Raw genomic sequence first — 14,596 nt, 5'->3', positions numbered from 1 at the left:
TTAGTGTGTGCAGCTTTGTTTCCCCCGTCTCGTTAGCCCTGATCTCCCCCAGCTGTGTCCCCCTTCTGTGGCCCATTCCCTCATTACTACCCTGTGTATTTAAGCCCTGTGTTTTCCCATGCTCGGTGTCGCGTCGTACCTTCAGGTTATGCCTGTGTGTTCCTGGTCTCCGGTTTCAGTAGTCACTTCACGTTTGGTTTTCATGTCAGCAATAAAGCTAAGGTTCTGATTCACAATTCTGTGTTCGAGTCCTGCGCTTGGATCCTCCTCTCCGCCTGCCCGCACACAGAGCCCTGACATAATGTCGTCATACGTTTTATTCAAACGCTGCTCCCAGTGAGGTTTCTGCTGCGGGCCTGTTTTTAGTGGCAAATCTGGGAGAAACAGTTGCATTTCTATCGTGATGACAGAGCTGAGCGTTAAACGAAGCAATGAGGCACAAAACGTGTCAGGACTTTTTTATAATTGAGTTATTCACTCGATGAGTAATATTGTGGCGAGTACAAGCTCGTCCAGATGAACAGAATCAACTTTGTGATGTTTTCTTCGTCTTTGTTATTGTCATTTTCTGTTTTTCATCGAATCTTTTTCTTTCTGTCTCCACATTATAATGTTTTCTGTCCTGCTTGATTTTCTGTTCGACTTATGCAAAAGTACCTTTTGTTCGTTCAAATGACTTTGTAAACACTTTTTGAATTCTGTTTTTAAATGTCAGCTGATTTTAATTTTAAATGTCACTTTGACTGGTTTTATTTTTATTTTATCATTATTTTATAATATTTGTATTTATTTGATGATAAAATCACGAGGTGTTCACTCAGGATCTAAAACAAACTGACGAAATCTTCGTGACTGATGATTTTCTGATGATTCTTTTCAGCACAGAAAGGTTCATCTTTTAAAAATGATGAAGAATTTTCATTTTCATTCACTTCAAAAACAAGTCTGAATGTACCGACCCTAAAAGATTATCTTTAGAAGTTTATTATTTGAGTTACTTACCCTGACAAGTGTAAAACACCTCCAGGTACTTATAAATGTTTACACACGGGTCGTATGGGCTCGTTGCTTCAACAGTACAGTTGTTTGTCCCATTGCACCTGTGAATGCAGGTCAAAGGTGAATCAGCGAAAATTCACTGCATCATCTGAGAGAAGATGGAGAGCTGAAGAAACAGAGTCAGCATCTGTACCTGGTAGTTACATAGTTCATGCTTCCTGGCCAGGAGCAGTTAACATTTTTGACGTGATCAGCATATCCATCAGGGCACGTGGTCGTGTCACGGCGACCATAATTCGCCCAGGAGACGACTATAACCTGTCCTTCATCTGAGGAAGAGTTCATAGAGTCAAACTGTAACCATGGTGATATTTTTAACTGCATTAAATGTACAAAGAAAGAGAAGCTGTGTTCTCACCACACTGAAGGTTTCCATGAGATTTTTCACATATTACACTTTGGCCTGAAACAGACACAGATCCCATAGAAACTGTAATCATTCATGTACAGATTGGGTTCATCAGTCATTTCTAATCACAGGTTTAACAGAGTCGTTACGTGGGAAGCAGTCGTAGGTGGTCTCCAGGTATTTGCAGACTCCAGGATCATAAGTAATGTTTGACTGTATGTCACACTCGGTTTTTCCATCACAGCTGCAGGGAGACAGAAACAGCTGGTTTTCAGCTCAAAGATATGAAACAAGTTACTTTCAGGTAATCATTTACTTCCTGTTAGTTTGAGTAAAGCTGTTCAACAGGTTTTAGTTTGTTTCTTCTTTTGAATCAAAGGCTCACTTCTACCATCCCACAGTGCTCACCTGTTCGTCACGTTGTTCACAGCGTCACTGTGAGACCAGGTTACTCCACCTCCACATCTGTACTCAGCTGACCTCACAATGATCATTCCACCCACTGTTATACAGACACAGTATGAGAGAAAAGGAACAACTCAACACAACATGCAATAATCCAGGTTTCAGGCTTCAGTTTCAGACTCAGATGCTGCAGATCCATAAATAATGAGGATTGTACCTCTGTACACCACCACAGTGGATATTACATTAACTCTGATCAAGGAGGAAACTTTAAGTCAGTGTTTTTGTTTCTAATCTACATCAAATGTTTCTGAACTTTTATACACAGTCCAACATCCTCAGAGCTTTTTTAAAGAATAAATGCACTGTTGGTTTGTTGATCAGGAAAATACAATTTAAACTGAAAATAAGCATAAAAAGGCTGTAAACTATAAACAGTTCATCCAATACTTGTTAAGTTTGTTGAATTTAGCCTGAGAGTCTGAATTTGATCTGCAGTGAATTCTTGGACACTATTTTCCATCTTACCACAGCTCAGGCGATGAACACTGAGGCCGTTAGAGGTGACCACTCTCCCTGTGGATATGGGGGTCACAGGAGGAGGAACGGAAACTTGAGCTCTGATAAAGCCTGAAATAAAAATAAATGTATAATAATGTAATAATGTAAATGTATAATGTAAAATAAATGCTAGGTTTAAGCCCGGGTCATCTTTTCAGAAGCCCGGGGTCTTTTGGAGTGTAATTTGTTTCATAGTTAGAGGCCTGACTGACAACTGTATAAAACAAAAACTACACACAATATTCGAAGCACATAGCGCACAGTCGTAAATTCCCCCTAATTTTGGTATCAATCAATCAATCAATCAATCAATCAATCAGTCAATCAATCAATCAATCAATCAATCAATCAAGGCTTTATTCGCCACATGCAGGTTGCCCTGCAGTGAAATTTGAGCAGCTACCAAAGCAAATCATTGGTACTGTACAAATAATGTAAATATGACGGTGTATCACAAAAGATTGATATCAAACTGATCACTTGACCCATTTTGACTCTATCCAGTCCTTTAAATCCAGATTGAAAGCATATCTATTTGATTTGGCTTTCCTGACCAGTTAATACCCTTTTAAATCTTTTAAATTTTTAACTTTTAAATCTTTTATTAAATTTATGCTTTTATTATTAATGTTCCTGCTGTTTTTGTCTTCTTAGTGGATTTTGTATTTATCTAGCTCTTCTGGTCTGTTAGTGCCTGATTTGTACCCTGTTATTGACTTATGCTGACTCTCCATATTACTGTGAAGCACTTTGCTTTGGTTTTTAAATGTGCTATATAAATAAAACTGTACTATATTACGTTACTTGTTCTTCGAGTGAATCAACAAATGGCGAAATGAAAAGCCGAACAACAACAATGCTGTTTCTTTAGAGAGTCTCAGCTTACATGTGTTTATTTCATATTTGTGAGAACGCTCACAGGCATTCACACATTTCTGCTAAATCATAGTAATTCTGCTCAATGATAGAATTTCTGCTACGTTTGACTATTTTTGCTAGATTATAGTATTTCTGCTAAGTCAAAGGAGTTCATGTAAATCATGGTATCTCTACCAAGTCACAGTGTTTCTGCTAAATCGTTGTATTTCTGCAGATTCATAGTATTTGACACTGCAAAGTATTTCTGGGTGTGGACGAGGACGAGGGGTGCGTTTCCTTCTGAGGTTGGAACCCCCCCTCCAGACCTGCTCCTTAAAGAAGTGGAGCCCCCCCACCAGGTTGCAATCCAAAGCCTCTATCCCTGATTTCCTCACACATGTCAACAAGGAGCCCCACAACATCCAGAACCCCCCCACCCGCCCAGCAGCCACCAGACAGGGTTCATTTCATTTTCACTGGGAACAGAAATAAGATTTTAAAAAGGTGTGTGTGAAGGATAGAGTTTAGATTTTAGATCACACAAATACAATATTTAGTAGTTACAGACAGAAGAAGAAGAGGTGAGCTCTAATAATGAGAAAGTTCACAGAAAGGCTCTTTGTGACCAGAATATAAGAAGCAGTAAAACAGCATTTACCTGAAGTGATGAGTGAACAGGTTGCTGCCAGCACTGAAAGAGACAGAAAGAAAGCTCAGTGTCAGACTGTGTGTTTGATATCAAGTTGAATTCACCTCAAAACATGAAACAGAAATGAAAAGCAAACAGGAGAAAGCTGCTGCTTTCATTCACACCTGGATTCTTTGGAAACTCTTTCTAAACAGCAGATTTCAATGACACATTTATTCTCTTCATCTTTCCAACTTTTGTCAATAAACTTATTTGTGTTGACAGTTTGACTTCAACTCTTCAAAGTAAATGATCAGCCATGAATTGCTCTCAGGACTCTGTGAAGCCTAACTGTCCTGCTGAGGTGATGCAAACATGTATTTAGGATGTTAGATGAAGTGATCCAATAAAGCAGAAAGAAAAGCATGTCACAGTACAGCACAGTGGAAAGCTAGAAAAGGATTAGACTGAACATGTGCAGCTGATTTCATGTATAAATAAAGGATGATCAGTGTGTTGTACTCACACAGTGTGCTGCTGAGTCCGGAGCAGAGCATCATGTTAGGAGATCTGGATTACAGTGAAGAGCTGATGGAGGATCAAACACAGAGCTGCTGGATTCACTCTGTTTCAGTAACACCTGTGATGTACATGCAAAGCACAGCCAATGGAAAAGCAGAGTATCCTCCTTCTCACGTGCAGGATGTTGGATGTTTGGAATGGAAAAAGTATGAGAAAAAGAAAAAACCAGGATGTGAATAAACAACATGTAAAACAGGGTGCAGCAGGAACACAGCAGGAATATATTTGTATGGAAAATTTTCATATTTACATGGAACATCTCCACATGTCTCTCTGGTCAGAGACCACAAACGAGACAGTGTTTGTGATGCTGAGTCAACAGTATTATATTGTAAGTGTTTAAAGAGAGGTTTCCATTGACTGTGACTGTGTGAAGAACTGTTGAAAGTTCCTGAACAACACAACATGCCATTGTATGGCAGCTGCACCATTGTACACTATCTCTACTTTTAACTTTCCTTTTTGCTAAAGCATATAGTTGGGACCAAACACTCCCGGAACAACAAGTAGGCCTGCAGAGCGAGAGCGAAGTGCTCTAATAGGGTGATATGGTACTACAAGGTCATTAAGATAAGATGGGGCCTGATTATTTAAGACCTTGTATGTGAGGAGCAGGATTTTACATTCAATTCTGGATTTAACAGGAAGCCAATGAAGGGAAGCCAATACAGGAGAAATACAGCATTTTGGATTAACTGAAGGCTTTTCAGTTAATCTGCTTCATGCATGGAGAGGGAGACATAGTCTAAGAGTTCTTCTGTCTCCTACTACCTGAACTGGGTCGAGGAACATCCTGGGACAGAGCTTATCCACCCGCTTCCTCTCAGCTGTAGATAAGCTGCTGTTCCCACAAACAACAACATAGAAGATGGCCGACAGCACCAGAGAGTCTAAAAAGGTCTTCAGGAGTTCCCCCTGCACTCCAAAAGATCTCAGTCTCCTCAGCAGGTACAGTCTGTTCTGACTCCTGACTCAGTGTTGTCTTAAAGACATTCCTGCAATTTAATTGGCTACAAAGAGCTAGGTTGATCTGCATACCCAAGAAGTATGCGATGCCTTGTAACGATACCTTGAAGAAGCATTTAAAATATAAACAGAACTGGTCCCAGCGTGGAACCCTGAGGAACTCCATTATTAACCTGAGAATGTGAAGAAGGCAAATTGGAGTCTGTTAGACAGACATCACTGAAGTCACTGCGGTGCAGAAACTTTAATACCTACTGCATGCTCTGATCTCTGTAGTAAAAGTTCATGGTCATCAGTATTGGTATCAGTATTTTTTTCACTCTAATAGTTAAGATTTTATTTGTGAAGAAATTCATGAATTCGTTAATAGCTGAGATTAAAGGAATGTTTGGAGCTCTGTTTGTCATCCTGGCTACAGACTCAAGTTTAGGGATGGGTATCGTTTAGGTTTTATCCGATACCAGTGCCAAACTGGTACTTTTGAAACGGTGCCGGTGCTTAAAGAATGGAGAACACAAACTTTGTCCAAAAACCTCTCATGTTCAGCTGTTTCCCTCTTTTTCTTTGGTCATTTTAGCCTTTTTAGCCAGGGTGAAGGGAGTATCTGCCATCAAACAAGAGGACAGCAGCATGTAGCTATGATGATGTTTGCTAGTTCACCTTACATGCATTAATGTAATAACGTGGTTAGCCTACTCAACGTAAATTACACACGAACAACATGAAGCTACTCACGCAGAGAAGAACGGCTGCTGCTGCCATCATCATCCTCATCATTTCTGCTACACTGGCAGGGCTAGGGGCCAGGACTCTCCTCTTCGTGTTTTTGGGGGATGTTGCATAACAGACACCACACCCGCAGTAGATGTGCTCGGTGTGAGGTCTCGCAGCAAGCTATCAAATACGGTTCATTTCTTGGCTTTTAACAAAACGCTATGTGTCGCCAGGTGTTTCATCAGATTCTTGGTGTTACCTCCTTTGACAGTATCACAGTATCAGCTTAAAGCACTTGTTGCTGCTGAGTTTGCATCTTTTGCTGTGAAGTACAGCAGGACTTTGACCGCTTCGCCTTGGGCGTTTTTAATCTGTAGCTCTGCTCTAAAAGAACGTTCGTACCTGGGCCCGCCTACTACGCTCGCAAAGGTAAAATGATTGGCTAGAATCTAAAGTGTCTGACATCTCAGGGGGGAAAAAAGCACCGAAATGTGCGCTGCTTTTCGGTCTGGTTACTACCGTTTATGTCAGAACCGATACCGGGACCCATCCCAACTCAAGTTTGTTCTTATTTTCTTAAAAATCAGTGATGAATAGTGAAATGTTCTAGCTTTACTGAGAGCCTTTTTTAATAGAGTCACTTGGAGTGATTATTTTTCCAGCTAAATGATGATCATCTAAATTAGTAAGATGCCATTTCTGGACTTCCTGACCAACCATCCCTTTAACGTTAACTAGTAATGACTTCATGAACTTCTTCACAAATAAAATTTTTATCATTAGAGAAAAAATTACCAGTAATCATCCCACAGATGTAATATTATCTACAGCTACTCTTAGTACCATTGATGTTAAGTTAGACTCTTTTTCTCCAATTGATCTTTCTGAGTTAACTTCAATAATTACTTCCTCCAAACCATCAACGTGTCTTTTAGACCCCATTCCTACAAAACTGCTCAAAGAAGTCCTGCCATTAATTAATTCTTCGATCTTAAATATGATCAACCTATCTCTAATAATCAGCTATGTACCACAGGCCTTCAAGCTGGCTGTAGTTACACCTTTACTCAAAAAGCATCTCTAGACCCAGCAGTCTTAGCTAATTATAGGCCAATCTCCAACCTTCCTTTATATCAAACATCCTTGAAAGAGTAGTTGTCAAACAGCTAACAGATCATCTGCAGAGGTTTATTTGAAGAGTTTCAGTCAGGTTTCAGAGCTCATCACAGCACAGAAACAGCTTTAGTGAAGGTTACAAATGATCTTCTTATGGCCTCTGACAGTGGACTCATCTCTGTGCTTGTCCTGCTAGACCTCAGTGCAGCGTTCAATACTGTCGACCATAATATCCTATTAGAGCGATTAGCACTTAGACCCCCGGAGAGCAGTCATTTTGGTTTTCTACCTTAGACCCCTGCGGAGTCATCATTTTGCGTTTCTACCTTTAAAAGCCGGAGAGCAGTCAGTCAAATGCTGGAGTCGTTCATATGTATATTAGGTCGTTACCTAGGAATTCTGGAGGGAGGGGAGTGGGGGTGAGTGATTGAGGGGGGGGGAGCTGCTAAAAGCTGTGAACTTCCTTTTGTGTTTCATCTTGATGCATTCTCAATCATCCAGGGAAATAAATCTCCAAAAGTCACCAACTTGGAGTGTTTCAGTTTGCCATCTTGGGGAGAAATCAACACACATGGGTGTATGTCCTTTGTTGCTGAGATTTATTGATAAAAACAGTACAAAAAACCAACCATTTGTACACATATTTACAAATAATTCAACATTGTCAGCAATCACTCACAATCCTGGCACTGCCACGGTATCTGTCGTCTGCATTTACCACATGTGTACCTGTAGCAGTGAACACATCGCACAGTGGCCTGATTTTTTTTGCATCTGTGTTTGACCTGACACGTGGCCCTTTTTCCAGGGCTCGGTGTTTAGGGTTCTGCCCGAAGCAACTGATCTTTTCTTGCCTTCTTCGCAGCTACATGAGAGTGAGCCAACTCTGTTGCAAGCGCCACCAGGAAGTCCACCCGTCTTTCCTTCGTCCCGGTGCATGCTTGATACAGCACATGTGCATTCAGTGCTGCCATGTCAATCATGTTACAAAACACGGCGACTGGCCAGCGCCGTGCTCCTTTGCGGACAGTGTACTCCCGAACCATCTGGTCCATCACATCCACGCCACACTTTGTTTTGTTGTAAAGGGTGACAGTGTTTGGCTTTCTTTTGGTGGTGTTATCAGTCTGAACCACGCTGTGCATGCTGCTAAGAATATAGACTGTCTTCTTCCGTTTGGCCGCATACGCCGTCAGCGTGGCAGCAGAGGTTGAAAACACCTAAGAAATAAGATAAATTGTTATTTTCATAGCCCTTTTACACACAATGAAACACATAAACATAGAACCACAAAAGACCTGCAACATACCTGAGTGGTGAATTCATTGCGATCTGTCTGTCTAGTGGATTGAGGAATTTCCCTGCGAATCTTGTTGACTGTGCCGAGGATGGTGGTTTTCCGTCCAAGAAGTTTTTGCGCAAGTGAAAGCGATGTGAAAAAATTGTCCGTGGTAACATTTCTGCCCTTGTCTAGGAATGGTTCCATCAGCCTGCGGTGAGCTTCCTTTTGTGTTTCATCTTGATGCATTCTCAATCATCCAGGGAAACAAATCTCCAAAAGTCACCAACTTGGAGTGTTCCAGTTTGCCATCTTAGGGAGAAATCAACACACATGGGTGTATGTCCTTTGTTGCTGACATTTATTGATAAAAACAGTACAAAAAACCAACCATTTGTACACATATTTACAAATGGCCTGCTGAGTGGTGCATGGAGCAAGTTTTGGGTGGCTTGCGACCTAAAATCCAAGTACACAGATGCAAAAAAAAAATCAGGCCACTGTGCGATGTGTTCACTGCTACAGGTACACATGTGGTAAATGCAGACGACAGATACCGTGGCAGTGCCAGGATTGTGATTGCTGAAAATGTTGAAATGTACTCACTCACTTTTTATCATTATTTGTAAATATGTGTACAAACGGTTGGTTTTTTGTACTGTTTTCATCAATAAATGTCAGCAACAAAGGACATACAAAGGACATGTGTTGATTTCTCCCTAAGATGGCAAACTGAAACACTCCCCCACCCCCTCAATCACTCACCCCCACTCCCCTCCCTCCAGAATTCCTAGGTAACGACCTAATATACATATGAATGACTAGCCAATTTAGCTTCCACTTCCACCATTTGACTGCTCTCGGGTTTTATAGGTAGAAAGGTAGAAGCCACTTCCACCATTTGACTGCTCTCGGGTTTTATAGGTAGAAAGGTAGAAGCCTGGGGATGCTAGTGTTAGAACATGCTGTAGGTATTACAGGTGCTGCACTGCAGTGGTTTGTATCATATCTATCTAATAGACTCCAGTTTGTGCATGTAAATGGAGAGTCCTCTTCACACACTGAGGTTAATTATGGAGTTCCACAGGGTTCAGTGCTAGGACCAATTCTGTTTACATTATACATGCTTCCCTTAGGCAGCATCATTAGAAGACATAGCATACATTTACACTGCTATGCAGATGACACCCAGCTCTATCTGTCCATGAAGCCAGATAACACACACCAATGAGTTAAACTGCAGGAATGTCTTAAAGACATAAAGACCTGGATGGCCGCTAACTTTCTGCTTCTTAGTTCAGATCAAACTGAGGTTATTGTACTCGGCCCTGAAAATCTTAGAAATATGGTATCTAACCAGATTCTTACTCTGGATGGCATTACCTTGGCCTCCAGTAACACTGTGAGGAACCTTGGAGTCATTTTTGACCAGGACATGTCCTTCAACGCACATATTAAACAAATATGTAAGACTGCTTTCTTCCATTTGCGCAACATCTCTAAAGTTAGAAATATCCTGTCTCAGAGTGACGCTGAAAAACTAGTTCATGCATTTATTACTTCCAGGCTGGACGACTGTAATTCATTATTATCAGGAAGTCCTAAAAACTCCCTGAAAAGCCTTCAGTTAGTCCAAAATGCTGCAGCAAGAGTCCTGACAGGGACTAGAAAGAGAGAGCAGATTTCTCCTGTTTTGGCTTCCCTTCATTGGCTTCCTGTTAAATCCAGAATTGAATTCAAAATCCTGCTCCTCACATACAAGGTCTTAAATAATCAGGCCCCATCTTATCTCAATGACCTTGTAGTACCATATCACCCTATTAGAGCACTTCGCTCTCGCTCTGCAGGCCTACTTGTTGTTCCTAGAGTATTTAAAAGTAGAATGGGAGGCAGAGCCTTCAGTTTTCAGGCCCCTCTTCTGTGGAACCAGCTTCCAGTTTGGATTCAGGAGACAGACACTATCTCTACTTTTAAGATTAGGCTTCAAACTTTCCTTTTTGCTAAAGCATATAGTTAGGGCTGGACCAGGTGACCCTGAATCCTCCCTTAGTTATGCTGCAATAGACGTAGGCTGCCGGGGATTCCCATGATGCACTGAGTTTTTCCTTTCCAGTCACCTTTCTCACTCACTATGTGTTAACAGACCTCTCTGCATTGAATCATATCTGTTATTAACCTCTGTCTCTCTTCCACAGCATGTCTTTATCCTGTCTTCCTTCTCTCACCCCAACCAATCACAGCAGATGGCCCCGCCCCTCCCTGAGCCTGGTTCTGCTGGAGGTTTCTTCCTGTTAAAAGGGAGTTTTTCCTTCCCACTGTTGCCAAAGTGCTGCTCATAGGGGGTCATATGATTGTTGGGTTTTTTTCTCTGTATCTATGAAGTGCCTTGAGGCGACTTATGTTGTGATTTGGCGCTACATAAATAAAATTGAATTGAATTGAATTGAACCGCCCCCAACATGTCCGGCTGGATAACCGCTGCTCATCTACAATCACGATGAACACTGGTGTACCACAAGGATGTGTGATGAGCCCTTTCCTCTACTCCCTCTTCACCCACGACTGCAGACCTGCTGATGGTTCCAACACCATCATTAAGTTTGCAGATGACACCACGGTGATTGGCCTCATCAGTGACAACGATGAGGCCGCCTACAGGGAGGAGGTGGATCGTCTGGCTGAGTGGTCCGACAGAAACAACCTGCTGCTTAACACCGAGAAGACCAAGGAGCTCATCGTGGACTACAGGAGGAATGCTGACCCACATCCACCCATCCACATTAAGGGGACGGCTGTGGAGCGTGTGAGCAGCTTCAAGTTCCTGGGAGTCCACATCTCCGAGGATCTCACCTGGACGACCAACTGCTCCCAGCATCACATGGACTCTTCACCCTCCTGCCCTCTGGGAGGCGCTACAGGAGCCTCCGGACTAAGACCACCAGGTACCGGAACAGCTTCTTCCCCACAGCTGTCAGACTCCTGAACTCTGCCTCCTGACATCTGACCCACGTTAAACTCATGGACTGAACATACACACACCCACAATGGACAACTGTACCCTCAAACACAATAATAACATGGAGTGAACCACCACTCACAACCACCAGCACTTTATATAGCCTCTGTAGAAACTATCCACATATCTCACTGATCTTAACTGCACTACTGTATAGCTCTGTGTAAATAATCATTCTGTACATTCGATAATTTTTAATCCTACAACTGTTTATAACTTGCATAGTTCACATTTCTGTATAGCTGTATATCTCAGATTCTGTAAAGTTATTTATTTCATATTTATATCCTGTTCATAGCCTGTACTCACTACAGCCTGTACATACTTATAGTTATAGGCAAGGCAAATTTATTTGTATAGCACAATTCAACAACAAGGTGATTCAAAGTGCTTTACAGAGACATTAGAAACAAAAACAAATAAAAAGCATGATTTAAAATTGATTAAAACAAGCAAACAAACAAACTAACTAAACACACACATTTCACACCTGTTCGCGCGATCTGAACCCTTATCGTAAGGGGAGCTACCAGTCCTTCTGTGGACGAGCTACTTTCTATTTTAAATTCCCTGAATTTAAAATACTCTCTAGACCCAGTCTAGACCCAGTTGGGGAGCTACCCAGAGCTCTAATCCCACATGAATCCCATATTCATAACATACTTCATACCGTGTACATTATAACATACCATAATAGACCCATTTCTGTAATATACTCACATATCTATATTATTGCTAATATATATTGTAATATATCTATATCACTAAAGAACTTCTGGATGGATGCAAACGGCATTTCATTGCCCTGTACCTGTGCATGTGCAATGACAATAAAGTTGAATTCTATTCTATTCTATTCTATTTCCTTTCACCATTAAAACCCAGAATCCAGGATGTCAGGCTTGAACTGAAGACTCATCTTCTATTGTTGGAAACTCACATGTTAAGCATGACAATCACATAACAGGGCAGGAGTGAAGCAAATCGAATACGAGGACTGTCTGAGACCACACAGAGGAGAGAACAGTATTGAGGGACAACACGAAATTAAGAAACGAAATGAAATTTCATGTGTGTTGCAACCGTATCCTGTGCTGCTCAGCCTGAAGCAGAGCAGCATGTTAGAATATCTGGATTCCAGTGAGGAGGACTCTGTTTACACTGTTTGGATTAAAGCTGTAATTTATTTTAAAAACATGTAAAACACAACAATGAGAACATTTTCCTTTGCAGACCAAACATAGAGTTAACAGCACTAAATGAAAGGTTACATAAACTTGGCTCTGCTCACTTTAACATGATGCAAATTACCTGAAGAACAAAGGAGCAGAGCCTTACAGGAAACCAGAATATTTCACCAGAAATGAAATCAGGGACACGCCGGCCATGATGTGCCCACATCCCCCTTCACCAAACACACCCACGGTTGGATCACGAGACCCTGAATCCTCCCTTAGATAAGCTGCAATATTAGGTGTTATTAATCTCTGTCTCTCTTCCACAGCATGTCTTTATCCTGTCTTCCTTCTCTCACCCCAACCGGTCGCAGCAGATGGCCCCGCCCCTCCCTGAGCCTGGCTCCTCCAGAGGTTTCTTCCTGTTAAAAGGGAGTTTTTCCTTCCCACTGTCGCCAATGTGCTTGCTCATAGGGGGTCATATGATTCTTGGGATTTTCTCTTTTTACCATAGGATCTACTTTACAATATAAATTGCCTTGAGACGACTGCTGTTGTGATTTGGCGCTGTATAAATAAAATGTATTCGAACTCAACTGAATTGAAAGCTGAAGGCTCTGCTTCCCATTGTATGGAGCAATCACATGTGAACCAGCAGTCTGAGAGCGAAGTGCTCTATTTGTCATACGGCACTGTAAGGTCATTAGGATAAGATGGAGCCTGATTATTCAGGACCCACAAAGTCACTTGGAGGGATTATTTTTCCTGGTTAAATGATGATCTTCTAAATGAGTGAGATGCCATTTCCTGTGCAGCTTTTTCCAAGACTCTTTTTAGTTGTCGTGCAATGTTTAAATCCTGTGATCTACATGCAAACCCATTGCCAGCTGACGGTAATAGACAGGGTGCGGCAGGAGTACAGCTGGGAACACATTTGTATGGAAAATATTCTGATTTGCATTGAAAATCTTTGTTCTAACTCACAAAGGTGAAAGTGTTTCGGTCCATGGGTCGAAAGGTGACCTTCCTGAGTGCAAACATATGCAAACATCTGTTAAAGAGTGGACTCAGGCGCGGAGCTCAGAAATAAAGACAGTGCGTTTATTTACAGTGCAGCAAGGTGACAACAGTTCAAATGTGCAACAATGGTGATAGTGCGTCCTTCCTTCCGTGTAAGCCCGTGCGTGGTAGTGAGTGCTTCCTTTGTGTCCGTGAATCCTCCGTCAATCCCTGGGTGAACACACACACGACAGCAGAATGAGTACGTAGCTCAGACACGCCAGCGGCTCGAAAACACTACCAGGCTTAGTGCAATACTCCAGCGCTGTCTGTCGCTCAGCCACACCATCAAGTAGCCCTGCCGAAGGTGGTAGTAGATTGGCAACAGCCGGTGGATTGATTGCAGGTGCGGCAGCTCCGGGCGACAGCACTTCCGGGTCGGAGGTAGCCTGTTGCTAGGTTACCTCCTAACACATAAGAGCGGAGAGACACATACACACGCACACAAATATACACACTGGCAGGTCCACCGGTCAGGGCGCCGTCAGAGCCTGACAACATCAGTAACCAAAGCTGGGTTCCAAGAAAAATTTGAAGTGTTTAGAAAAAGTTATCAGTCATCAGCTGTGACTGATTTGAATAGTTTTAATCAAACCTGTGATCTGATACAGGGAGTGCAGAATTATTAGGCAAATGAGTATTTTGTCCACATCATCCTCTTCATGCATGTTGTCTTACTCCAAGCTGTATAGGCTGGAAAGCCTACTACCAATTAAGCATATTAGGTGATGTGCATCTCTGTAATGAGAAGGGGTGTGGTCTAATGACATCAACACCCTATATCAGGTTTGCATAATTATTAGCCAACTTCCTTTCCTTTGGCAAAATG

The 14,596-nt window shown here is 41.9% G+C and overlaps 1 protein-coding gene across 1 annotated transcript; it reads right to left on the bottom strand.

The window, feature by feature from the left end:
- Positions 1-994: 994 nt before the first annotated feature.
- LOC147305464 (L-rhamnose-binding lectin SML-like) lies at positions 995-14,137 on the bottom strand. The gene is made up of 9 exons (XM_086277784.1): positions 14,009-14,137; positions 4,387-4,548; positions 3,891-3,923; positions 2,342-2,443; positions 1,817-1,910; positions 1,558-1,652; positions 1,418-1,462; positions 1,193-1,328; positions 995-1,100 (listed from the first exon to the last, which is right to left on the bottom strand). The coding sequence occupies exons 2-9, from the start codon at positions 4,418-4,420 to the stop codon at positions 995-997; spliced, it is 645 nt and encodes a 214-aa protein (XP_086133910.1). The 5' UTR covers positions 4,421-4,548; positions 14,009-14,137.
- Positions 14,138-14,596: the final 459 nt, after the last annotated feature.

Source organism: Aulonocara sp. 'chitande type north' Nkhata Bay, linkage group LG20 (genome assembly GCF_057382095.1).
Source record: "Aulonocara sp. 'chitande type north' Nkhata Bay isolate Kocher_YH1m ecotype deep benthic linkage group LG20, A_spYH_male_GT1.1, whole genome shotgun sequence".
NCBI classification, from domain to species: Eukaryota; Metazoa; Chordata; class Actinopteri; order Cichliformes; family Cichlidae; genus Aulonocara; species Aulonocara sp. 'chitande type north' Nkhata Bay.
The sequence above is the reverse complement of the archived record's forward strand: the minus strand, read 5'-3'. Positions and strand labels throughout refer to the sequence as shown.

Bases quoted from the DNA above. Each gene is read 5' to 3' on its own strand.
- LOC147305464 (XM_086277784.1), bottom strand. From the start codon at position 4,420: ATGATGCTCTGCTCCGGACTCAGCAGCACACTGT. The intron at 2,444-3,890 runs GTAAATGCTGTT...TTTTTATTTCAG, and splicing joins CTGTTCACTCATCACTTCAG to GCTTTATCAGAGCTCAAGTT. The intron at 1,463-1,557 runs GTAACGACTCTG...TGTCTGTTTCAG, and splicing joins CACCTACGACTGCTTCCCAC to GCCAAAGTGTAATATGTGAA.